Source organism: Lytechinus variegatus, chromosome 1 (assembly GCF_018143015.1).
Source record: "Lytechinus variegatus isolate NC3 chromosome 1, Lvar_3.0, whole genome shotgun sequence".
Classification (NCBI taxonomy): domain Eukaryota; kingdom Metazoa; phylum Echinodermata; class Echinoidea; order Temnopleuroida; family Toxopneustidae; genus Lytechinus; species Lytechinus variegatus.
The window spans coordinates 17671164-17697333 of record NC_054740.1 but is presented as its reverse complement, the minus strand read 5'-3'; the positions used below and the strand labels follow the sequence as shown (position 1 = coordinate 17697333).

Below are 26170 nucleotides of genomic sequence, written 5' to 3'. Positions count from 1 at the left end.
CTAGTCTTAAATTAATCCGCGTGAATTTACCAAAATAAAATAATTTAAAACTCTTCGAAATATTTTTATATGAGCAAAAATTCTCTTAAATTTTCCATATTAAAAAATTAAGTATACTAAAAAAAGCGATTTTGTATCATTTTTTCAGAATATTGCATCTTTAAAATGAAAAAAATATATAACTGAGCGTGGTAAGTTTTTTTAAGTACCTCGTCGAGCTAACTGGGCGTTGTGGCGTGCGCCTGTAATCCAAGCTGTGGGGAAGTTACAAATTGATGCAGAGGTTCGAGGTTCGAGCCCTGGTCACGTCTTTCGGATGGTGACGTTAAAGGTCGGTCCCAGACGTAAATAATCATATCTGATTGATACACGTCTGACAAAACTCAAATACACACACACACTTTCCACTCAAAATTATAATTTAGAAACTTAGGCAGTGCGCAAGCACACTACCACTAGCTACGTGAAGATCCTATAGATATTATAGGATAGCGGAACAGAAAGCCAAAAATCATTTCATATTTTCATTGCTAACTGTTGGAAGTGTGTGAATATATCATGGCATTTCCAAGTTCACTCGAGAATTTAGAACTTCAGCTCTCAGAAATTGAACTCCTTGATAGCATGTTTCCTGGAGATGGAGAGTTTTGTCTCGATGACCCGAGCGTTCTTTCGGACTTGCGGACAGTCGTCGATGAAGCCGCCGAGTGTAGCGGCATAGCTGATCAAAGAATTTCTGGAACTTGCTCAGAGAAAGGGACCGGCAGCACAGCCCCGAGTTCAACAAGCCAATTGAAGGGAATTAAGCAGTTGTCATTTTCTATAAAGATATGTATCAGTGACCATCAAAACGTTATTCCAAATGTAAGCTTTACCATTTCTATTACCTTCAATCAACCAAAGAAACTAAAACGGCTTGCTTTCTTCTTCTCTCACCAAACTCTCAACTCAAGTCCAGTCACTTCATATTGTTGATGCATGTTACTTAGTAGTACTAGTAGTAGTAGTACAGGTACACAGTATTGAAGTACTCTTCTTTCAAAAGCGTTAACAGAAATTGAGAATTCATAAAGCCTTTTTGGTTTTCTCCCATACTTTATTAACCCAACTCAAAAAATGAATCCCAATTCCCAAAACCAGCTGCAATCAAGATTTACAACTAATGTCTCTGAAATAAGAAATGGTCTTCCAAATCATATTATTTGCAGGTAGTTTTCCTTTTTGAACTTACTGTAACCATTTAATTCTGACCATTAAAGTTGTCTTATGTACTAAAACCATTCACCTCAAAGCTGAAAGCCCACAGTATGTCGCTCAGGAAGATTTTGTATCTTCAAAAAAGCAAATTAATTTTAACAATTGACTAATCTTAACTGGTACTCCATGCTAAAAATCATATGATATGAACAGATAGAATTATGGTAAAGCAGGCCAGCAAAATGCTGAAAATTTTATCAAACTTGGACATGGAATAAAAAAAAATGAAATGATTTAAGTTTTCCATCATTTCAGTGAAACAGTGTTTTACATGTCATCATTAATTTGCAATGACAGTGAGCAAGCAGATGATGCCATAATTCTACTCCTTTTATGGGGGTGGTTATTATACAAAATTATATTTTTTTCGTTTTTGATCCTAGAATGACAAAATTGAACTGACTACTGATGTAAATATGATACTTCATTGCTGCAACATATTTTGTTACAGGGAGACATATACACACCTGTGTAAAAATTGTGAAGAAAATATATGATTTCATATTTGTCTGTACATGTAATAACATTTACAAAAGTTTGGGACATGACATCATAAGCTGACCTATAATATCATGATAACTGTTTTCACAATATATTACTGTCAAATGCTTAATTTTTAAATTGAACAACTTCGGTACTTTTTATCTGATTGTGATGAAATGATTGCACTTTCCTCGCTGAATTTTCCTTTATTTACATAATTTCTTTCAGCACAGAGTACCACATCAAAGAGTAAATATTCTACCATCTGATAGAATATGAAATCATAAAATTCAACCAAAGAAATATTTCTTAGATTTTTTTATAATGCAGAATTTCAAGAAGTCTCACACCTTAAGAACCCCATCTATGCAGGGGCCGCGGAACAGTTTTCAAAGTGGGGGGGGGGGCTGACCATGCTAAAAAAAAATACAATCATATGGTAATTTTTCCAATTTTGTACACGGTTTTGGAAAAAAGTTTGGGGCTGCAGCCCCCCCCCCCCCCGGTTCCGCGGCCCCTGATATGCTTGAATGATTGAACATGAAACACCAAACCCACTTTTCTTACAATTAGACATTGATGAATAGTCTCCTGAATTCATCAATATCATTGTAATGCTTAGAGTCTAATTTTCATCATACTTAAAACAAAATTCATTTTTACATTTTGAATAAATTACTGGAGGTTTGAGGTGAATGGACACGGATTTCAAATATTTGATTTGAAGATATATATTATTCCTACATGCAATTAAAATTCTTTAAAGTGCTCACCAAACATATTAAACATTACTACAATGTTGAGGTTACACTTCGTAATTCTGAAGGTTCTTTATTCCGAAACACGTAAATTGCCTATACCTCGATGTTCGTTAATCCGAAAACGTAAAAGGGTTCGTTAATCCGAACATTTGTGGCGTTATTCCGAAGGTCCGATAATCCGAAAACGAAGTAAGGTTTTAAGTTCCAAAGGTTCGTTAATCTGAAAACGAAATAAGGTTCGTTGTTCCGAAGGTTCATTAGTCCGAAAACAAAATAAGGTTAGTTAATCATTTAGTTTTCGGACTAACGAACCTTCAGAATTACAAACCTCATTTCTTTTTTGGATTAACGAACCTTCAGAATTTCGAACCTCATTTCGTTTTCGGACTAACGAACCTTCAAAATTACAAGCCTTCTGAATAACGATCCTTCGGAATATCCAAACCTTCGGAATAAGAAGCTTCAGAATTAAGAATGTATGCACAATGTTGAGATGTAAAGTGTCAGGCTTATGTGCCTTCTCGATTCTGCTCATCTTTTGTAAAGTCGTGAGAAAATGGTTATGCCAATATCTTTCAAGCTGGGTACACATTGCACAATATATTGTATCAATGACTGAAAAGGAATCCCATTTCTGTCCCTCATTGAAAGGCTTTTTTTTTCAGGTTTCAGATATTTCTTTTTCCTGTGAATGGGGCTGTTGTTCTTTTCAATTTACTATTTATTATTCAAACTCAGGTTGATCTGGATCTTCAGTGCTCTCTTCCATTAGACTATCCCAATGCTCTACCAGAACTCAACGTCCAATCAAATATCCTGTCAAGACAACAATACAGGATGCTCAATGATGATCTATTGGAGCATATAGAGAGTTTAGATAGAGGAGAACTGTGCATCACAGAAGCTGTTCAGTGGCTCAAGGAGAACGCTTCTAGTTTCCTGGATACCTCAGAGGTTTCTAGCCAAGGGAATCCAAAAGAACAAAGCAAGAAGAAACAGCAGCCTCAGTCCTTTACTCGCCTTTGGATACATAGCCATCATATATACAGCCGATCAAAACGGGAGGATATCTTTGCTTGGTCCAAAGAGAGAGGTCTCACAGGGTTTAGTCTTCCTGGAAAACCAGGCATCATTTGTGTCGAAGGACCACAAGGGGAAGTGGATGAATTCTGGCACAAGCTCAGGAGATTAAACTGGAAAAAGCTGACCAGCAAACATAGAGAAGATTTTGCCCTTGATGCCAATGACAAAGAACTCTTCAGCACAAATTTCAGTTGTTTGAGGCATTTTTCAGATTTTCAGGAGATTAATTTTGATGTTAGGGGCTCACGAGATTACCATATGGACTTAGGTCAGTTTTACCAATATCTCGAAAAACATGACTGTGCTAATGTATTCAAGATTTTATTAGGAGTGGATGGAAGAGTTTCTCAAAAGGATACAGTTTGAAACATTTCTGGACTTTTAGTTTTTATTTACTCTTAATGATGCAATATGATGATTGGTAAGTTTCTATACAATAGTTGCAATTTTTGAATTTTGGAAATTGTCCATATACTCATTCTGAATACATTTCTAACATCATTATTGCATTACATGTACTTGTAATGTTATTCCTGAAACACAGGAGTATTTCCTATTTGTCAGAATGAGTCACTTTCTTACTCCAGAGTCATTGCTTTGATATTGCAAATTTAATTTGCAAGAATTATTTTGTGTAATTATCAAGTTTAAAGGTTCTATAACATTACAATTCTACCTTTAATAGCTTTTGTTTTTGATATCCATCTTCAACTCAAAAGGTATATAAAGGGATTGACACTGGAAAATATCTATTTTTACTATATATTGCTGAAAAGGATATAGTGAAAAGGATCTTAAAACTTCCCTCCAACTCAGTGGCAAAATTAGAGTGACGTTAATAAATTTCGAGGTCTCAATTTACATTCTAATTTCTATTTCTTTCCTCAAATTAGCATGGGGGAGGGGCACTGCATTGTTAGTGAACAATGCTGGGCCCCCCAAAGCTTTGTCTCCTCCGGGTGACGGTCTGCTACTGGTTGCTGCAAAGTGACAGATTTAGTAGTAAAACTCCCAATATGTACACAATGTTTCATGCACTGTTTTATTTATTTATTTCATGCAATGTATCTTCTTTAAAAATTCCAAATATGCTGCATGCAGTTTTGTGAACTCAATAGATGTTATATCAAATACATCCATGACATACCTCAAGCTAAGAAGAGGACAAGCTAGGGAAAATATAAATTTTGTGTCACAAAAATGCCACTTTGAAGCAACATTGCAACTTTGAGGATTGCCTCAAACAAGGACAAGCTAGGGAAAATATAAATTTTGTGTCACAAAAATGCCACTTTGAAGCAACATTGCAACTTTGAGGATTGCCATAGAAACTAAACCTAAACTTTCTGTACTTTCATAACTTCCTAATTTTGTTTGATGATTCCTCTCTATCCTCAATTTTCATTACAATTTTCCATAAGGTCTCATTCCATATGAGTCAGAAAATGCCAATGTATCTATTATTCTTCAACAACTTTATTGGAAAATCTGATGATTAAACAGTTAAAGATCATTTAAAAAAAGAAATGGGAAAAATTGTGAACAATAAATTTGGATCCAAGTTGTGTTGTCAGTTCATCTCAGTCTTTTTTCAAAACATAAGGTAGGGATTGTCAGAAAGCCTTGATACATACTGGACATAACTGTTAACAGTTATGAAAAAACTAGAAAAATTACATTCTCTTTATGAAATATAATTTTCCAATGAATACTATATCCATAATCCATGTATTTTTTTTAGAAATTTACCCGAGATACATGCACATGTACGGTTTTCTTTACAGTGAAGAGAATAATTTTAGGAAACGTTGATTCTCCACACATGCTTCTCCACACATTTCTCGTATTTTTTAAAACAATCACATGCAAAGTTGAATAAAGAATTATAAAGACTATACCTCCAGCTGCATCGTCTATGGTGTTCTCTGTTTCCTCTGCACTTCTTTTTCTTCTCGACAATCTGTTCACACTGTCAGGTTGCAACTTTATCTGCTCCATTTTGTTTTTGCTTGCTTTATCTGCATACTGAAGCAAGCTTTGTAGCACATTCTCCCTTTGAGTAGAACCTGCACGGTATGAATTATTTTCAGAGATTTATCATGCCATTAGCCATTTATAACTCATATTTTATCGTTTGTGTCACATTTGAGTATGGTAATTATGGATTCCCTTCTGTTCCCTTCTCTCCACCCATCCTCCCCTTTCTGTTTTCATTTATTTTATTTATTATTTCTGAGGTGATAGAACATTGGTGTACTTTCATATTTGTTATCATTTACAAATCCCCTCCTTCCCACGAGTTGGAAATTATCCTAGAAATGTCTCGAGCTACGTTAAACAGTTCTATTTTGCAAATTCAAGAGCTATTCTTCTCCCCCTTTTGGGGCGTATTGCAGGGGCGGCGGAACCGGGGGACAAGTGCCTAATTCAAAATGCATTTTTTTTTTCAAAAAGGAAAATGCCCTTTTTTCAAAATGAAATGTACCCTTTTTCAAGTGAAATAGGATCCAATCACAATTTTTGGCTCGCACTCGCATCAGTTGTTTCGTACAAGATATTCGTCCTGTTCATGGTTACAAAAATACATAGCATGTCTAGTTTTCTACGCACTTTTGGCGCGTGTTTTGCGCTCGCATCAATTATTGTTTATTAAGGTAATCATTCTGTACCTTATTACAAACACATTTTTCAGGTGCGAAAAAAATTTCTGGCTTGCGCTTCACTCGCTTCAATTATATTTTAGCAAGAAAACTCATCCTGTTCATACAATAATGCTTTGTCAAGTTTTCAGGTTGGAACATTGGCGGCGGAAGCCAAAAAATTTAGGGGTGTCCACCTGAAATTTTGGGATGGACACATGTAAAAAATAGGACAAGCGCCCCCAAATTTTTTGACAAGCAAAAAAAAAAAAAAAAAAAAAAAAGGTCATCAACCTAAATTTTAGGGGGGGACAACACACGTTTGAGGGGGGCCACGTGAATTTAGGGGGGGACGCAGGAAAAAAAATTGACAAGCAAAAAAAAAAAAAAAGGTTATCAAAATAAAATTTAGGGGGGACCGTCCCCCCCACCTAAAATTTAGGGGGGAACACGTCCCCCCCCCGCTTCCGCCGCCTATGGGTTGGAATATCACACATTTTGGCTGTGTTTTGTGCTCTCACCAATTATTGTTTATTAAGGTAATAATAATACGCATTTATATAACGCCATCTATCTAGAAATATTCTATTCCGAGGCGCGTTGTTATTATTATTACCCCGGCTTTAGCTCGAGCTGCCTCTCAGTGCTCATGCATTCAAGGAAATAATCCTGCCGGGTACCCATTCATCTCACCTGGGTCGAGTGCAGCACAATGTGGATAAATGTCTTGCTGAAGGAAATTATGCCATGGCTGGGATTCGAACCCACGACCCTCTGTTTCGAAGTCAGAAGACTTATCCACTGGGCCACAACGCTAAGGTAGTCATTACATGTATGTATGTGGAAGAGGCGTCGATCCTGGGGGGGGGGGCGATCGCCCCACCAATGAAAATATTGGGTGGGCCAACATATCGTTTTGCCCCCCCAAAAAAAAAAAAAAAATAATAATAATAATAATTCCCGGATTGTACAGAAATAAAATAAGATTGTAATGTAACACAGAAATCGGAAAGCAAAGCTGCGATACACAACTCGCTCTCTTTTCGAAATCTTACTCAAAATGTCCGCTTTTCAGATTGGAATATAAAAATTTTCAGCTCGCGCTCGCATCATTTCTTCAGCGAAAACCCATACCTTTCATGATTAAATAAGTGAAAGGAATGTCCCGTTTTCAGTTTTAAACCTCAAAAAGAATTTGATTTGCAATAATCATTTTTTGATATATATCTTGTTTTTTATTAAAATTCTCCATTAAACTGTCAATTTCTTTCAGATCGAAATATCAACATTTTCAGCCCGCGCGTTTCGCGCTTTCATCTGTTTTTTTAGATACCCATCTTAATCATTGAAAAATGCTTAGGATATCAAAAAATATTTAGCGCGCGCTTCGCGCTCGCATTATTTTTTTCTCATGAGTTATATATAAATATTTTTACACATAAATACATACATATATATACATACATACATGTGTGTGTGTGCGTTTGTTTTGTGGTCGAGAGCCTTTGGAACTTTGATTCATCACTTTTTGGCCCCCCCCCCCCATCTGAAAAATGGATCGACGCCCCTAGAATGTCAAGATTTCTGGTCAGAAAATTCAAAGTATCATAAACTTTCAACTCGCGCTAATTCTTTAGTTAGATTCACATCCTTTTTTTCATGATTATAAAACTGCTCGGAATGTTTACCTTTCATGTGTTATTATATATGGAATTTCCAAAAGTTTGAGCTCGTGATTCGCGCTCGCAAGGATGCCCTTTTAGGTTCAGACAAAAAAGCAAGTTTTACAACTTCAGATATGAAAATTTTTCCAAACCGCTCGCTCGCTCCACTTGTTGGCGAAAAAGCAAAACCTAAACATATCTTATCAATAAGAAATCACTTTTAAAAAATGGTTTGTTAAAAGATGCCCTTTTGACATATAAGTGCCCTTTCATTGGCTTTGCCCCCCCCCCCCCAGGCTCCCCACAGGAAAATACCTTCCGCTGCCCCTGGGCCTATGTGTTTTTCATCAAGTCACTCTCATCAGGGAAGCGTTTTAATGAAAGGACTTGAATGTTTTTTTTATCTGACAAGTTAGACAGTAACAATGCTACTCGGCCAATCAAAATGAAGGAAAGATATCAGATTAATGTTAATAAAACACTCCCGGATTTCCTTCCATATCAACACTTTGTGTGTTATTTTGAAATTATGATATTTTGTCTACTTTTGTTGTTAATCCTTTTTTATTATATTTTTAATCACGACCAAGAAAAAAAGATAGAGAGATGGATGACACATTATGTAAAAATCTATCACAACTTGAAATTTGATTTTTGCAATAGAAAATGTCAACATTTTTGCTCGATCGCAACTTTTTATAAATTTTGCCCAATAGGCCATATCTGGCTCCCGGCAAACTTTTTGCTCATTACGCCTCTGATATCTACTAATAACAATATACTTATGAAATATAATGAAAGCGATTAGTGAAAGATGGCAAATGATGTAAATCATAATATTGATAATAAGATAGCTTACCAGAAATCCCCATGCTTGGAAGGAATGTATCTTTTGTCTGCATGGAAAGTAGCTGGTCAACGGGAATACAGTCCATTTGTTTCACTATTCCAAGCATCACCATGGCAACTACTAGGGTAGCCATTTTCTCTGTCTGATCTACTACTCATTGAAAAAAAATACAACGATCGATGGAGTATTATACTTGAACTTATGTTTTATAGGGATGAAATTAGAAAAATTGCGAATTCATTCACATTACAGTATAATAAATCGTATCGATTTTGTAGTAAAAGAGGTCAATGAATAATTCAATTATTATTCAAATAAAGTAAACGCGTAAATAGCCCTACTCAATCTCGTTTGTTTCACATAATAATTTAGGAGTGATGGCGAAATACAGAGAGAGAATAGTAATACTTCGATGTTTTCAATTAGTTGGATTTTGAGTTTTAAATATTACACAATTCATGTAGAAATGAAAGGTTGAATATTGAAGACCAGACTCTATTTCAGCGTCGTCCGTGAACGAGAATATGATTATATGATTGAAATTATTAGACTTAAACTTATTTTTCTCAATATACTGCTTACCTACACGATCTCCAGAGGTGTTTTTTTTTAATACACTGATGACCTGATGAAAAGACCGCCGAAGAGAACCCTCGACTTTACAGGAACCAACCCTAAGCTTCGGCGGGAAATTTGAAGTTTTGCTGTATGCATGTGCACATGAGGTCCTATCGCTCTGGTCCAAAGAAACCCCAAAACAGAGATCGCAACAATCGCATTGCTCAAGATGAATGAAAAGACGAATCACGAAGGAATGCGGGAGGATATTCCCCCAATCAAAAAATCACATTTAGGCCAGTCAAAGCTGTGTCACTGATTGGTCAATTCTGTCTTGCATGGTTTGCTTCGATGGGCTCTGACAAAGAAAAGAATCCCTGTTTCGATCGTATTTGACACCGAAGTATACAGTAAGGGGTTTGGGGGCACCCCCCCCCGACCCCTTAAAGAGAAAGTTCTGCGACCAAGAAAACGAAGGAAATATTATTGGGAAAAATTGATAGAAAGGGGTGTAGTGTGATATTGTTTTCTGAATATCATGTCAAAGTTCATCGTTTTATTTTGAAAAACAGAATCGTTCTCACGATTTTGTTTTTATTTTCCCAATACGCCATATATCCTGCCATTTGGGAAGATTTGGGCTTATTACGCACTGTACATGTATATATATATATAAAAATCTACACTCTACATGGGTATTGCGTTTGGAAGTAAAGAGTTTTGATATCGAAAGACTTTGTGTTCTTCCTATATACCGACATCTAAACTTCATATTGCTTTTGGAATAAGCAATCAGTTTTAATGACTAATTTTTACAAAACAAACTTCGTGTATTATTTCTAATTGTATCAAAATATTGTATTTTTATGTCAGCCGGAAATTGATAGAAGTTTCACGGCAATTATCCAGGTAGACCAATCGAATTTGGACATAACTTTAGAAAAATTATGATAATGCAAATGTTATGAAAGTCACTCGAGCAAAAGCGATTCTAAACATTGTGAACTTTAATTGAGCCTTTATTTCAGTTTTGTGTGACCTGGTCTGTACACACACACACACACAGTGGAGTGATGAAGAAATGAGAAACACAATATAATCAACATAGCAACGCTCAGACAGTTGGCCTATACCGGGGGCCTATATATGGTTGAGAGATTCGTTTTGTGAGGACGGTATAATGTATACAACCAAGAATGTCACTGTTCTTTTGTGACAACTCGATGTGAACCAAATAAACCTCTAAAGGTCACTGCACGTTACACGAAAAGGGTCAGCGTCCTTTATATGTATCCCCAAATATATAGGTTTATTAAGACGAAGCCTTTGCCGTCCAACTCCCTAAGAAAGAGAGAGGGGGAATGTTACAAGAAGAAGGAACGGAAGGAGAGGACAAAGAAAAGAAGAAAAATGGGAGAAAGTAAAGTAATAAAAAAAGGAGAGGGGAATTAACAACTATACTGACACCCGACACATACACAAATGACAAATACATTTTTTGCGCTCCCTTTGCTTGTTTCATGAGGGTTGTTTGAAATAGGAAGGCAATTAATTGTAGCTCCATACAAGCACTAGCGGAAACCAGTATACCTTTAGAGTATTTGTTAGTCGATTCTCTTCATTTTCCTTTTTGCTCTTTTTATTTGTCTTCTTTTATTTTCCATTTGTGTTTATACTCTTCTAATTCTTATGATTCTGATATCCTTATTTTTTCTCCGCTAATGGGGGGGGGGGCACTTCGTCTCCTCACAAAAAACTATTTTTTTATTTCTCGGGCGAATGCCGAAAATAAGTAAATTATTTGTATATTCTCTTTTCAAGTATTTTTTTTTCGCAAACATTCGTAATTCCCAAGCTTGGTCATTCCGAAGGTTCGTTATTCCGAAGGTTCGTATTTCTGAAGGTTCGTACATGTAATTCCGAAGGTTCGGTAATCCGAAAACGAATGAGGTTCGTAACTCCGAAGGTTCGAAAACGAAATGATTAACGAACCTTATTTCGTTTTGGGGCTAACGAACCTTCGGAACAACGATTTCGTTATCGGAATAACGAACCTTCGGAACAACGAACCTTATTTCGTTTTCGGATTAACGAACCTTCGGAACATCGAACCTTTTTTCCGTTTTCGGATTATCTAACCTTCGGAATAACGCCACAATTATAGGCCTATATATAACAAAAAGTCAGCTGGCTCGCTCTACACGCCACGTTTGCCTATAAGACATAAAGACCCCTAATCCGGGGAGGGGGGGGGGGTAATAAAGCTAAAAGAAAAAAAATCAACATCAGTCTTTAGGGCATCCCCCCCAATAAAAGAAAAATGTGGGAGAAGCTTTTAGCTGTCGTCGAGCGCCCGATCTGGTATGATTATAAAGTTAAAAGAGTTAATTTTCTGAAACATGTTGAATAATATAATAATTTCTTTTATCGAGAGGAGCAGGAGAGGGAACGAGAGGAGGGAAAAGGAGAGGAAAAATAAGAGGAATACGAGTGAATAAAATAAGGGGAAGACTTGGGGAAAAAATCTTCCATGTCAATAAAATTGTTACAAATATACTAACCTATGCATGCTTGCCTCAGTGCCCTTGCTGGTAACGATTTTTTTTTGGGGGGCTGGGGTGCTGAACTAGGCATAAATTCAGGGGCGGGTCCAGAAAAAAATTCACACAAAGGTTCCCCGATCGGCCACTCAAAGTTGATTTTTGTTAGTTTCTTTGAAGAGGTATTCGTAACAGTCACTTCTTAGCTATATTTTTATAGAGCAACGTATAGTTATCTCATAAGCCCTATTCAAATAGTACAAGCGCGAAGCGCGATTCTTTATGTATATAACTCAACAATGCGGGCGCGAATTACATAGTACATAGATTATAAGAATTTGAAATTCATAAATAACGTGAAACTAATCGATGATTCGTATGGGCAAGGTGAGAAGCATGAGACATAACTCTTATTGCAAGTTTTTGTAAAGTGTATAACTTATTAATGTGAATGCAATACTTGCACTTCCCCAGGCATGTTTAATTGATGTGTATACGGATATATTTGTATAATGCATTAGTTTTAAATATCCTTGATGGGAAATTATCTTAAGCTATACATTATCCCTATTATAATTATGTTTTGCAAGCTTATTGCACATATCAATATGTTTTTCCCATGTAAACTTTGATCTATTGTTATTCCTAAAAAGTTTACTGCATGACATTACACCACACATTACACCACATGATATTACACCATATCTGTATTGCACATTCTGATTGAAAGACTAAATATATAACTAAATGATAACTAAATAAATAACTAAAGATCATAAAATTGGCTTTTGCAAGATTAATTATCTTTTTGTTTGCATGAAAACACTCAATTCAAGTTCAGAATTGAATAAATTGTGTAAAAAAATAGTTTGTGTGGGGTAAAAACACACTAGTGACGTCAGCAAGCACAATACAATGTTGGATAAGTTGGATACTCTACAAAGATCATTAATACAAAGGTAGAAACAACAGTGGTCCTAAAATAGAACCCCGAGGAACTCAACTGAGGTAATCTTAAGCTGTGACTTGCATTTAGATATTTCCAAAAATTGTTTTCTGTTGGATAAATAACTTTGAAATAATTACCTAGCTCTTATGCCATACATAGAATTCTAGTTTGTTCAATAACATTTTTTTTTTAATCATATTTATTTCTTCCTCATATCACATGTAAAAATATATATATATATATAACATGACATCATTAAAACTTAATTGTTTCAAGTTAACACATAAACATTTTAACATGGTAAGAAAAGGAATATATATGAATTTCAAATGTAAACTTAAAATATAATAATAGTGTAATCAACTGTATATAGTGTAATCAACTGTATCGAAAGCCTTCTTCAAATCTAAAAATATTGCAATAATATATGTCATAATTAAGAGCACAGGTTTCCCAGTGTGGACAAAATCAATAACAGCCGAAGAAGTGACCAGCACGAATTTTCAAGCACTTTCACTTTTCTGATAATACTTATAACAGTGAATGATAATTATGATAATGTTATGTTAAGTGCTGTTATTGGTTTACAGTATTACAGTGACATTGTGTTTGCAAATATATTATCATACATGATGACACATTTAACTCTCTAATCACCCTTTTCGACGCAACTCTATTTCTTGCATGTGCATGCACATTGTTATGTAATTTAAAAATGTCTCTATAATAATCATGCCTTTTATATTTTTCAAATACCTCTTAGTTTATTCTAATTTGTTTCAAACCGTTCTCACATTCTCCTCCTTGCTTCCATAGGATTTTTTTTTATGAACACCTGTATATCTACAGTGTTTTGATGACATTTAAATATAGGCCCTATTTGTATTAAACTAAAGTTGGTAAAACATATACCGGTGATGGGAGAGCATTTTATAGGAACCATTTCCGTAATTTTTGCTATCCCTGACCACCGGCCGAAGGGTCTTTCAATTTGAATATTGTATTTGTTACTTTACCCATAAATTTTCAAGAGTGAATTAATATATATAGCGCATTTTCCATCTTGATTAGATGCCCAAGGCGCTTCAGAGCAGAACAACAAAAACTATTTACATATACATGTCTGAACAATAAGTCAATGTCTATCAAAAAAACACTTTTATAATGTTTTCAGGTTGCCCTTGAAGGTGGTCACCGAAGTCTGGGTTTTCAAACTGTGTGGGAGAGAATTCCACAGGCTAGGCGCATGTATTTTTTTGTTTGATGAGACATCAGACACATTTTTTTCTTGTTTACAATTATAAATTGTGCTTGGAATGTTCCACTATCATGTCAGAAGGCCCATTATATCAGCAATTTTAGCTCACGCTTCGCGCTCGTAGAACAGTTTGAGGTTGGCCCCTGCCGCATCCCCGAAGTACTGCTGAAATAAAAATCTCGTAATCAGTTCCGCGCGCGCTGTATACAGTTTGTAACGTTATCGCATAAAGACCATACAAATCGTACGATCATGGGCCACGTACGTTTACGTGTTGTAAACATTCTAGCAGACGCCGAATCGTTATGCACTAGCTAGCTAGCTGAGCTGCATGTGTAACTAGTCTATGGGAAAATTAAGCATGCAGATTGCCCAAGACAGGTAGCAGCAGTTTATACAATTTAGCAATTATCAGGATTAGCCAAAGATCTACAAATTAAAGACTGAACATGGCGCTTGAAGAGCTGATGCGTGAACTCTTTCTGAATCCAATCAACCTTGGGCTCTTGTCGGTATGTGGCTATTTGCTTTATAAAATCGTCCGAGGTAACAGAACACCACCGGAGCCTCCACAGCCGCCCAGTCTGCCGAAGATGAAAAGGAGAGATTTCAAGGTGTCAGAACTCACAGAATACGATGGCATAAAAAATGAAGGGCGCATCTTGGTTGCTGTGAATGGAAAAGTTTTTGATGTCTCAAGAGGGAGAAAGTTTTATGGCCCAGGTTCGTATTATTATTAAATAACTTGGCATGATTGATCATGTTGATAGGCTACTGACAACGATAGGCCTGGAGGCTGGACCTTCTCGATGGTCTGGAATCTAATCTAAGTCTAGGCCCCTATAAATTATAAAGAATTAGAAAAAAAAGAGAATACTCTTGTAGTTTGACTCTCGAGTCTAACATTAGATCTCCTCTCGATCTACATGATGTAGGCCTAGGCCCTAGGCCTAAATAGATTTTAAATGTGTTCTGATTACTGGCCGACTTGGAAAAAGTAAAATAGATCTAGGCCTACCGTACCTAGGCCTAGATCTACGTAGATTATAAATTTATGATAGCCTAGGCCTAGGGCCTAATTTATAAGAGATTGATCGAGATAAGTTTTAGGGCCATGCACATGATGCATCCATCCTAAGTTCAGATGCCCTCATGCTTCCCTGCCCGGATTATTAAATGCCGCAAGAATCATGTGCTAAATTAAACAGGACAGGTTGAAATGGTAAATTGCCAACTCTTCCACTCACCACATGGTCTGCCTTCATTTAGTCTATTTGGCATTCCGTCTATCAACATTTTGTCTAGCAACAGTCGGATAACCATTAGGGCCTAGGTCCAATCACAGAGATGCCAAGTTCAAAGACCAGCTATGCGTGAGATTTTCTGTGAATCTGAGTGAGATCACAGACATTGTGTACAATGTATATGGGAATAGGCTGTGATAGTTGCGTGAGACAGAGATTTGAGGGGATGAACAAGAGTCAAAAATGCTTGAGTCTCACGCATAATGCGTGAGACTTGGTAGCTCTGCAATCATCATTTTGTCTATTCACCAGTTTGTCTATGATCATTTTGTCTCATAACCAGTTGGTCTAATATTTTATTTTTATTCATTTTGCCCTTGAATTAACATTTGGTCTTATTAGACCAAATGGTATATGGACTAGATGGCTGTTGCCTTGGACCAACTGGTTATTAGATGAAATGATGAGTGAACGAAATGGCAAATACACCATGTGGATATAGGACAAACTAATGTTAGACCAAGTAATAGTAGATGAGTTGGAAATTGTAACATTAAACATGCCTTATAGCATATCTTGTTTGGCGTAAAGTTTTATCTACAAAACTTGTTTGTCCCATTCCTCCCAGTTTTTTTTTAAATCAGTGTAAAGCCTAAAGGAAGATAAACTGGTACTGGTTATATGACGATGTGTGGTTTCAGCAGGTAAAGGTTTTAATGAAAGCATGGGCAATTTAAAGATTGGTCAAGGACTCTGGGTTAAATTTGTCCTTTTTGAGCTCCCACGTTTTCTCTAGATATGACTTGAAAGAGTTTGTGGAAGTACTCTTCACTTCTTGATTGCAAGTTGTTGAGTGAATTGACATTAGCAAAATGGAGTATTGGACCCCTTTTTCCCCGTTCTTGGCATTTTTCAATTCTGATTTTCACTGCATCTAAGTATCTGTAGGTATGCGGTCTACATTAGAGACAATGTACATGTTTATCAAAGACAAGACATTTATCAGATTGTCAGAAAATCCTTTCACATACAATGTAGGCTAGGCATCATAGAGTTAAACAATGCACTTTAGAGTTTAGTGACTGTACATTTATGTGATGTATACATGAACTTTTCATCAGTAGTTTTCCAGCATGGAAATTAAATGTTTTGTACTTTACATTATTACACATGTAGGCTAACAATCCAGCTTAATCCTATTTGATCCACATTGAGGCTTATTGGCATAATCTTACATGTAAGTGTTTTGATACACATTTCATAAATCCTGGCTGAACCAGCTACATGTAAGTATGATTTACTGTACCCCCCCCCCCCCCGGCACTGCTATTGATGTATCTGAGCCAGTGTAATGCCTGAAATGTTATTACAATCACTGCAATTCACTTTTTGCTCTTTGAAATCACCCCCCCCCCCTCCCTCAAAAAAGGGGGAAAATAACAATAAATGAATAAATAAGGTACGATACTTCGATTTAAAGGGGAATCCTACCCAAATAAAAACTTGTTTTTACAAGAAAAAGAAAAATCAGACAAGTTGATAGGTGAAAGTTTGAACAATATTAGACAAATAACAAGAAAGTTGTGAATTTTTAAAAGTTGTAAATATTGGTAATCACTATACCCATGGAGACTTCAAATTGGCCGCTTATGTGATGTCATAGTGATGTAAGGCAAGGACTACTCTTCCATGTACTCCAATACATATTCTGGCTAAAATGTCATTTTCCCCAAAAGTTTCATTTCAAATTATATTTTTCTTTCATGAGGACATTAAACAACTACTACCTGGGTTATATTTAGATTACTGCCCCAGGGGAATGGGTACTTATAGGAGAAAACCACAAATCCCTGATAATAAAGTACATGGCCTATGAGAAAGTTGACCTTGCCCCTTGTCATAATTTACTTACCCAGTTGCCAATTTGAAATCTACATGGTATTAGTGATCTCAATTTTAAAGCAGCTATATAACTTTCTTATTGCTTGTTCAATTTCTTTCAAACTTTCACCATTCTGTTAAATTCATTTTTCTCCTGATCCCAACACAACATTCTATGGCCAAGGCTGGATTCCCCTTTAATTGTAATTAAAATCTTTACAAATTACTAAATCTCATGAATGAAAATATGTGAATAAAATAAAAAAAATTTAGTAAATAAAATGAAAGGAAATATAGATTATACATGTACATGTAAGCAATGAATGATAGTAGTTAAAAAATGACAAGAGTATTTTTTTAATGAAATTGAATGAAAAAAGTAAATGAGATCACCCCTGCCAGAGGCAATGCCAGCGGACGCCCATTTCCTGAGGAATAGTTATTTGTCCAAACACACTCCAGAATGGGGATTAAAGAAACCCAATGGATGGTATCATAATTAAACATATAATGGTAATCAAGTATTACTGAACACTCTGCCTGAGTATCAGGTCAAATGACCTACACATGTAGTTCGAAGATCATATAGGGAAAATAATAAGACCACATTTGCAGGAAATCTTGACCAAGGTTAAGTGTTTGAAATGTCGTCATAACTTTGGAAGTATATGGACCTATTTAACTCATAAAGGTTAATCAAGTATCACTGAAGATTATGCCTAAATTTCAAGACACATGGCCAAGGTCAAAGGTCACATGGGGTCAGTGAACTTTGATTATGTTGGGGATATTTGTGGAATTGTCATCATAACTTTAAAAGTTAATGGAACTAGTCAGGGAAACTTGGACATAAGAGTAACCATGTATCCCCGAATACCTTCTGCGCATTTCAGGTCCTTTGACTAAGGTCATTTATGGACAACAAACTGTGACTGTGTTGATTGGATGTACATTCGTGGAATTTTATCTTGACTTTAAAAGTTTATGGATCTAGTTCATGAAACTTGAACATAGGATTAATCATGTATCCCTGAATATCTATTGCACATTTCAGGTCACATGACCAAGGTCAAAGGTCATTTAGGGTCAGTGATCTTTGACCGTGTTGGATTTATTTGTGGAATTGTAATCATACTTTAACTTTAAAAGTTTATGAATCTAGTTAAAAAACATTGGCAGAAGAGTAACCATGTATCCTTGAATATCCTGTGCAGTGTGCATGTTTCAGGTCACATGATCAAGATCAAAGATCATTATTTTAAGGTCAGTGAACTTTGGCCATGTTGGGGGTATTTGTCAAATTGGCATCATAAACCTTCAAAAGTTTATGGATCTGTAATTCATGAAACATACATGTAGACATAAGGGCAATTTATGTTTTGCACACGACACACATCTCAGCCTCAGGTCACATGATCCCCGGGGGGGGCACTCAGTATATAATGCATAGTGGGTATGTGCCGCGGAGGGGACCCCCATTTTCGCACTCAAATTTCCGTTCCAAGGCATAGCATTTTTGCCTTGTTGAGAAAAAGAACAAAGAAAGCCGCTCCAAGGCATAGCATTTTCTTCTTATCGAGAAAAAAGAAGAGAGAAATCCGCTCCAAAGCTTCGCATATTTTTCGTTACGCCGCTCCGATCGCATTGAATGAGCTGCAATTTTGGTGAAAAGCGGCCGCAGAGCTCCCCGGCGGAGGCCGCGTTAGCTGCATCATGCAGCATGACCGTTCCATAGGGATGCATACGCACTCACACGCTGGCGATCCTTTCCAAGGACCCCCGTTTTCACAAACATTTGTCGTTCCGAGGACCCTCCTTTTTAGAGTAAGCCCGCTCCAAGGCCCCCGTTTTTTGTCTCGCCCGCAGCACACCCCACCACTTTTTTGTCGAGTGCCCCCCCCCCCCCCCCCCGGGACATGATCATGGTCAAAGATCGTGTTGGACATGGTATTTCATTATTATGAGTGATTTCTTTTGTAAATGATTATTCTATAGCTGTTTTCAAAGTCAGCTCTGGTGCCATAATCACTAATAATGAAGGCAAGACTGCCAGAGGCAAAAAAAAAATATTGGGATTGTGGCCCAAATAGATACATGTAACAACTGTGGTACTGCACCTCCCCTTCCCTCTCATGTTTTTTGTTTAGTTTTCGGGGGGTTATTTTTGTATTTATAAAAAATCAACATAAATGTATTCTCAGGCTTTGTCTAGAATTTGGTATGAACATTGAACACCAAAATATGCAACCAATTGTATCATGCACAGCATGTATTCCCTACAGGTAAAACATTTCTCAAGAGGTAGATGTACATGTATAGCCTACTGTATGTATGCCTACATCATGTATACAATGTATGCTTAAAAGCTCATAATTTGTTTACACTGTAGCAATATATAGTAGGCCTAATATATAGTTCATGTAGTTTTTGGTTTAGATTTAAAAGGAAGTACATGGACTGTTATTTAATGTGCATTCCACACATGTGCATATAAATTTTGAATAAGTACGGTAGACCTACAATTCATCCACTGATCAATTGTTCCCAAAAAAGCTGCAAAAACATGAACATTATTCATTTTCAACACATTGTCTACTGACACTCTGTACATAATGGTATCAATATGAATGTTTGTGAAAGCATTATTATACCAAGTCCCAACTTTCAAGGGAACATACATGTTTTCTTATTCAACCCTACATTCTACAAACATGTTTTCATTAGCTGACATGTACACATGTATGTAAAATGTTCATGCATACATATAAAGCTCATATTAGTGTCTAGTGTTGTTTATATGATTTGTACTGGATTCATCACTAACTTTGGTTGGTATTTTCTGTACCATCTCTGCAGAGTACAGAATGCTTGCTTATCCTTCTCACTCCATAGTCTAGATAAACTTAAAGTAAATAATTGACCAGATTGTGGGCTATTTCAAGCCTTAGATGTGCTCAGAAAAATAATCTAAATTTTCAGTCACAATAGAAAAAGCCAACAAGTATTGGTCTCTTATCTGGATTTCAAATACAAATGTACCAAATACAGTGAAGCTCTTGTTTGTACAGTCAGGTAAACCTCCACAATGAACATTCAGCAAAGGTTGAATGAAAACTGAATCTTTACACCATATGTAAAGAGGGTGCATTTTTGTTGATCTATTTTCACCAGATCATTTAATAAAGATTTACTTGTGGTGGTGATGTTATTTGTGAGTGTATTTGTTGCCATTCAATAGACCCATAACATGTTTGTACTGTGGTTTGCTGTAGTAAACCTGATATTGAGACCTGTTTGAAGGCCTTCATGTACACGTATAATAGGTTTGATAGTAATTTTTAGCTCATCTGGCCCGAAGGGCAAGAAGAGCTTATAGCGTGGCGTCCGTCCGTTGTCTGTCGTCCGTCCACAATTTCAAAATGCTACTCCTTCGCCATTTCAAGTCCGATTTCAATTCTGTTTGCTTTATATGAAAGCACTAGGTGGGGGATTCTAAACTTCTACACAGAATTTTGAAATTCATTGAATATATGCTAATTTGTGCACATTTTTCAAAATTCACAAAAAATGCTTCTTCTTCTTTATTTGTTGACCGAATTTGATTTTTTTTCTTCTGTCTGGTAGAGCTTTATGAGGTTCACCAATCATCTACACAGAATTTTGACATTTTTGACTAGAACAATTTTTATGCTAATTTATGCAAAATTAATTTATGCATATTTTTAAAAATTCACATAGAATGCTTCTGTTTCTTTATTTGTGGAACAATTTTTTTTCAACTTGTAGAGCTTCATAAGGTTCACCAATCTTCTACGCAGAATTTTGAAATTTTGATTAGAACAATTTTTATGCTAATCTATGCGAAATTAAATTATGCATATTTTGAAAAATTCACATAAAATGCTTCTTCTTTATTTGTTGGCCGATTTTGATTTTTTTTCTTCCATCTGGTAGAGCTTCATGAGGTTCACCAATCTTCTTCACAGAATTTTGAAATTTAACAATTTTTATGCTAATTTATGGGAAATTAATTTATTCATATCTTTGAAATTCACATAAAATGCTTTTTCTTCTTTAATTGTTCCATGTTGTAGAACTTTATGAGGTTCACCAAATTTCTACACAGAATTACAACAAAATGTTTTTTCTTCTTCATTTGTTTTTCAATTTTGTTTGCTTTATATAATAGTTAAGGTGGTGATACAAAATTTCAACATAGAATTTTGAAACTCATTGAATATGCTAATTTATTCATATATTTTCAAAACTCACAAAAATTACTTATTTATTTGTGGATTGACTTTGGTTATTTTTGTTCCATCTGAGAGCTACATTAGGTTCACCAAGGTTCTACACAGAGTTAAGAAACTTTGACTAAATAATTATTAATACTTAATTCATATGAAATTTATTCATTTCATAGATCACAAAAAATGCTTCTATGTCATTTCTTCATTAATTTCAATCTATATCCTCAATTTATATCACCAATATAATTTTCTACAGTGTCAACTTGGCTGAAATTAAAATTGTCTTAAATTTTGTTGCGAGATGCCGGATGAGCTCCACATCATTGATGTGCTAGTTAGTTTTGGACAAGGTGAATTTCACCTGTATTCTTGAGCATGGGTTGCTTTTGAGTACTTACTTTGTTCTTGGATAAAGAAAAAGGGCTATGCTGTGTAGAAATGCACAATTTGACAGTTTAACTATGAATTTTGATTTTTTTAAGTGATTGAAGAAAAAATAATGAAATTAAATAAATTCAACAAAGTACATGTAGGCTTACATGATGCATTGTGTGTTTTAAATTTTTGTTTGATGGGGGGGGGGGGTGGCAAGCAAGCAATTCATGTTGTGAGGTGAATATTGGGAAAAAATTCTAGCCGGTCATGCTGATTTGGTGACACAGATTCAAGCCAGGGTATTAAATATTGAAGAAAAAAAAATCGATTGAAGCACTATGCAAGAACCAGCTATTAATATCATAAAGTAGACCTAGGCCCTAATGTTTTTTTTTTGGGGGGGGGGAGTGGAGTAGACTGACAAATTCGAGGCTTTGTGTATCTACCAGATCAGCCCATGATCATGCACTATACTTTTATATTCTACAAAATAGCACTCAATGGTAAATAGAAATGGGATGATTTTTTTGTACCATGCTGGCTGCTCTGGTTATTGACACAGGAGAAAAGAGACGTGTACTTTTAGTCTGAGTGAATTTGCATTATTCTAATGAGTATTATCGTACCATGTGATAATCATGGTGATAAGGGGGCATGCATGTACAGAACTGTACAGTGTACTTTGCACTTCAATGAATCAAAGCACTACGTGTCCTTTAGATAGGACTAAGTTATTTCAAACTAATTTCACAGGTAGTTGAACATGACCATTTCAACATACATGTAGTTTGTCAAGTGAAGTATACATGTTTCTCTCTGTTTTATATTGATTTTTAAAGGGAAAAACTGGGCTGAAATATTGTGATTTGAACAAAGTAAAATCTGACAATCAAAACACTGAATGTTTCATAATCAAATTTGTACAAGGAACTATAACATAGGAACATTTTAAAGCTTTGCATTATTGTTGATGAAACAGTTGCAAGTCTTCCTGAATATATGAACAATCTGATAATGTCATATCCCCACTTATTCTTTTATATTTTATTATATGAAATTACATTTATTGAAATTTTGTCCAACAAAAATGAAAAAAAAGTGGATTGACAGTATTGACAACTGATTTAATGCATAAGATGTGCATTTCTGCAATTAATTTTGTTATAAGGGAGACATACCATACACACCTCTCTGAAAATACAGTGATTTCATAAAGAAAAGGGATATTGGGCACTTGACATCAGCCTACATGTACCATGACAGTGCATCAGATACTGTACATGTAGCTGTTTTCGCAAAATATTTATAACTTTGTTCTTTGTTTTCAGATTTTGGTGCAATTTTCAGCATTTTTGCTTAGTGAATTTTATTCAATTTCTTTAGGGATTATAATTATTTTCAGCCTGGAGTACCCCTTTAAACATTACCAATAATAGAAAAAATTAAAAAAAATCAATTGAGAATGTCCATTATGTTGTTTCATACTTATTTTTTTTTAACTACAAGTAAATGCTCTGGTCTCATTGTACTTAAATGCAATACCATTATTTTTTATCCTTAGGTCTATCTTCTTAAAACTAGCTTTGGATTTTCAAGGATATTTCATGTTTTTAAATAAAAAGTTCAAGAGTTCTATTATTATTATTAACTTTCAAATATAAAACCTTTTCAGTTAAATTAAAGTGCTTATAATTAAAAACTATTTGCCTTTTAAAGATTAATAATTTTGTTATGTTTTCATATCACAGAGGGTCCTTATGGTGTTTTTGCTGGACACGATGCATCAAGAGCATTAGCAACATTCTCATTGGAAAAGGAAACGTTGAAAGATGAGTTTGATGATCTCACAGACCTCACCTCTGAACAGATGGACAGTGTGAGAGAATGGGAGATGCAGTTTATGGGTAAATATGTGACAAGCCTTAAACACAGTACATATTTTCACAGTGTGGAACACCATGTGATATCCGTAGTAGCTCCATGATTAAAGTTGAGCCATTTAAACAGTGTGAATCACATCTTCAGATACATGTAGTCTGCTATGTAAACAAACTGAACATTCACACAGTAAGGTTTCTACAGTGTGAAGTAATCTTCACTCTTTTAGTAGCATTTGCTCATTTTAAGGATGTGAACTATCCACTGTCCACTATTATGCTTTTCACATTGCATTTCCTTAACCCCATACTATCCTTAACCCCGGACTATCCTTAACCCCATACTATCTTTTTTTTCGATTCACACTGTCTTTCTTAACCCCATACTATCTGCTCAACCGTGATTAATGCCTTAACCCCGGACTATCCCTCAGCTCATGAATACTGATGATTTTACCATACAGAGCGTGATTAACGCGCAATTCGACTTCTGTGATTGGTTAATGCTTAGCCCAAATTTCCTTAGCCCCACTTTCCTTAGCCCTGTTTCGTTTTCACACTGCATCTTTTAGCACCGCAATTGTGGTGCTAGCACCACAATAAGCCGGCTAACCCTGCTTTTTTGCAGGGCCAGATAGTACCGTACTATTTACCGTGCTAGCCCACTTTGCTAAAACGTAGTGTGAAAACGAAGTGGGCTAAGCTTAACCCCGGGAAATTGGTGGGGCTAAGACCCCCCCCCTTAGCCCCACCAATTTAGGACAAAAAGTACAGTGTGAAAAGCATATATGTGAACAAAGTGTTTGACACTTTCCAGCACAGAGATTCCGGCAGGGAATCTTCTGTAAAATAAATGGGCTATTCCAAGCAAAAGCTGACATAATTTAAAAAAAAAAAAATTGGCTCTATTTCAAATCTGGATCACAATTTTCTATTAAAACTCATGTGGAAGTTCATAAATACAAAGGGAGACCATAATTAGCCTCAAATTTTCATAGCCATCTTATATGAGAATCCGAACCATACAAAAAATTATGTATGGGACCATATGAATTTTTTTATCTTAATGTCAATTTAACAGAAAACTATTGCTGCTTTTATTAAATTTTCAGTTGGATAACCTGAAGGTCATAATTTTAAAGCAAATTAAAAGAAAATTTTCAAATATAAATTGCAGGGGAAAAAATTCAATTTTGTGGTGCCGGACAAAGTGTATTGGGACTGACCAGAGTTTTTCTATCCACAAGAGAAATTCGAATTGCTTCCCAAATTCAAATATTTTATTTGTTACTGATAGATGTAAATAATATCTTGCAGGTATTTAAAAGGCAAAAGTGTTTTGATTTGAAAGAACTATTCAAAAGTAATCAGTTTTTTCCATGTCATTTATTGGGGGGCGCCATGGCATCCACAATATACAGCCTACAACCATTCTGTATACATTGTTTTAAAGCTTTAGTTGTCAAGATAAATTGGCAATATAAACTTGACAGAAAGACTCATCCCTGTAAAACTGACAGCATCAAGTATTAAACACACTAACCAGTAAAAGTGTAATGTGACTGACTGTGGAATCGCTCAAATATGTTTTCCAGGTTGTTGAGTAGGCCCTGTAACTTTATAGGCTATTGAAGCAATTGATTTATGGGACCTATTTTTATGATTGATTAAATTGGATATTGTATTATAAAGATGAGCCCCATGCTAGATTATTAAAGCTTGTACTTTATGGGGCCCGGCATCCATATTTCAATTTGATATATGAACTTGACACATCACACACTTTAATAATAACGATTTCCAAACACTGCGAACATAATGTCATGATGATGTAATTGCTTGTATTGATTTCATATATTAAAATTTCATCTACATACACAGGAATATTGCTAGAAGTATTTTGGGGTAGAAATATGCTTATAATTACTTTGATTTTAGATTTATTGTATTCATTTGTAGTAGGTCGTATTTTATAGACATTTTCCTTTTCTTGGTATAGCTTCTGATACTGATTTATCACATGTATGTTCATATTACTCTAACAGAAAAGTATGACTACATTGGAAAGCTTCTGAAGCCAGGTGAGGAGCCGACAGACTATTCTGATGAGGAAGAATCAGATAAAAAGGACAATTAACATTCTCATCTGTTTGGATTCAAGTAATACACCTGCCATTGTTCTTTATAATCTTCATATCATAGAGTGCCGAAGTTCTACAACTTTCACGTCCTCCCCATTTCCTCGATGGCTTTTGTTCCCCACTGCTTTATTGATCGTGAACTTGGACATTTTTTATCTGACGATATTCACAAATGATGAAGAAAATGAGTAGTTGCTTGTTTGTTTAATGATTTTGAGATATCATTAAAAAGAGAATCAGCTTAGCTTGCTTTATGGCATGCACATGGCCGTCATATCCGATCTGTCCTTAGTCTATTTTTTATACAAGACACAGGGGATGTTTCACATAGATTTAAGTATGACATAGAGTTGCACTTAA

General features: G+C 35.5%; 3 protein-coding genes across 3 annotated transcripts in view; 2 read left to right on the top strand and 1 right to left on the bottom strand.

The window, feature by feature from the left end:
• The window catches only part of LOC121407726, a 67090-nt gene extending 57534 nt beyond the window's left edge, over positions 1–9556 (bottom strand). The window contains exons 1-3 of the mRNA XM_041598921.1: positions 9320–9556; positions 8747–8887; positions 5483–5650 (exon numbers count right to left, since the gene is read on the bottom strand). Of these exons, the coding sequence (XP_041454855.1) occupies positions 5483–5650; positions 8747–8870 (292 nt within the window). The 5' untranslated portion in view covers positions 8871–8887; positions 9320–9556. The remainder of the gene's footprint in view (positions 1–5482; positions 5651–8746; positions 8888–9319) is intronic.
• LOC121407716 (RWD domain-containing protein 2B-like) lies at positions 475–5474 on the top strand. Its single transcript, XM_041598909.1, has 2 exons — positions 475–864; positions 3240–5474. The coding sequence occupies exons 1-2, from the start codon at positions 559–561 to the stop codon at positions 3948–3950; spliced, it is 1017 nt and encodes a 338-aa protein (XP_041454843.1). The 5' UTR covers positions 475–558; the 3' UTR covers positions 3951–5474.
• A 4703-nt stretch (positions 9557–14259) lies between the features above and the next one.
• On the top strand, positions 14260–25866 carry LOC121407706 (membrane-associated progesterone receptor component 1-like). Its single transcript, XM_041598898.1, has 3 exons — positions 14260–14765; positions 23541–23696; positions 25715–25866. Exons 1-3 carry the CDS (start codon positions 14492–14494, stop codon positions 25804–25806), a joined length of 522 nt encoding a protein of 173 aa, XP_041454832.1. The 5' UTR covers positions 14260–14491; the 3' UTR covers positions 25807–25866.
• Positions 25867–26170: the final 304 nt, after the last annotated feature.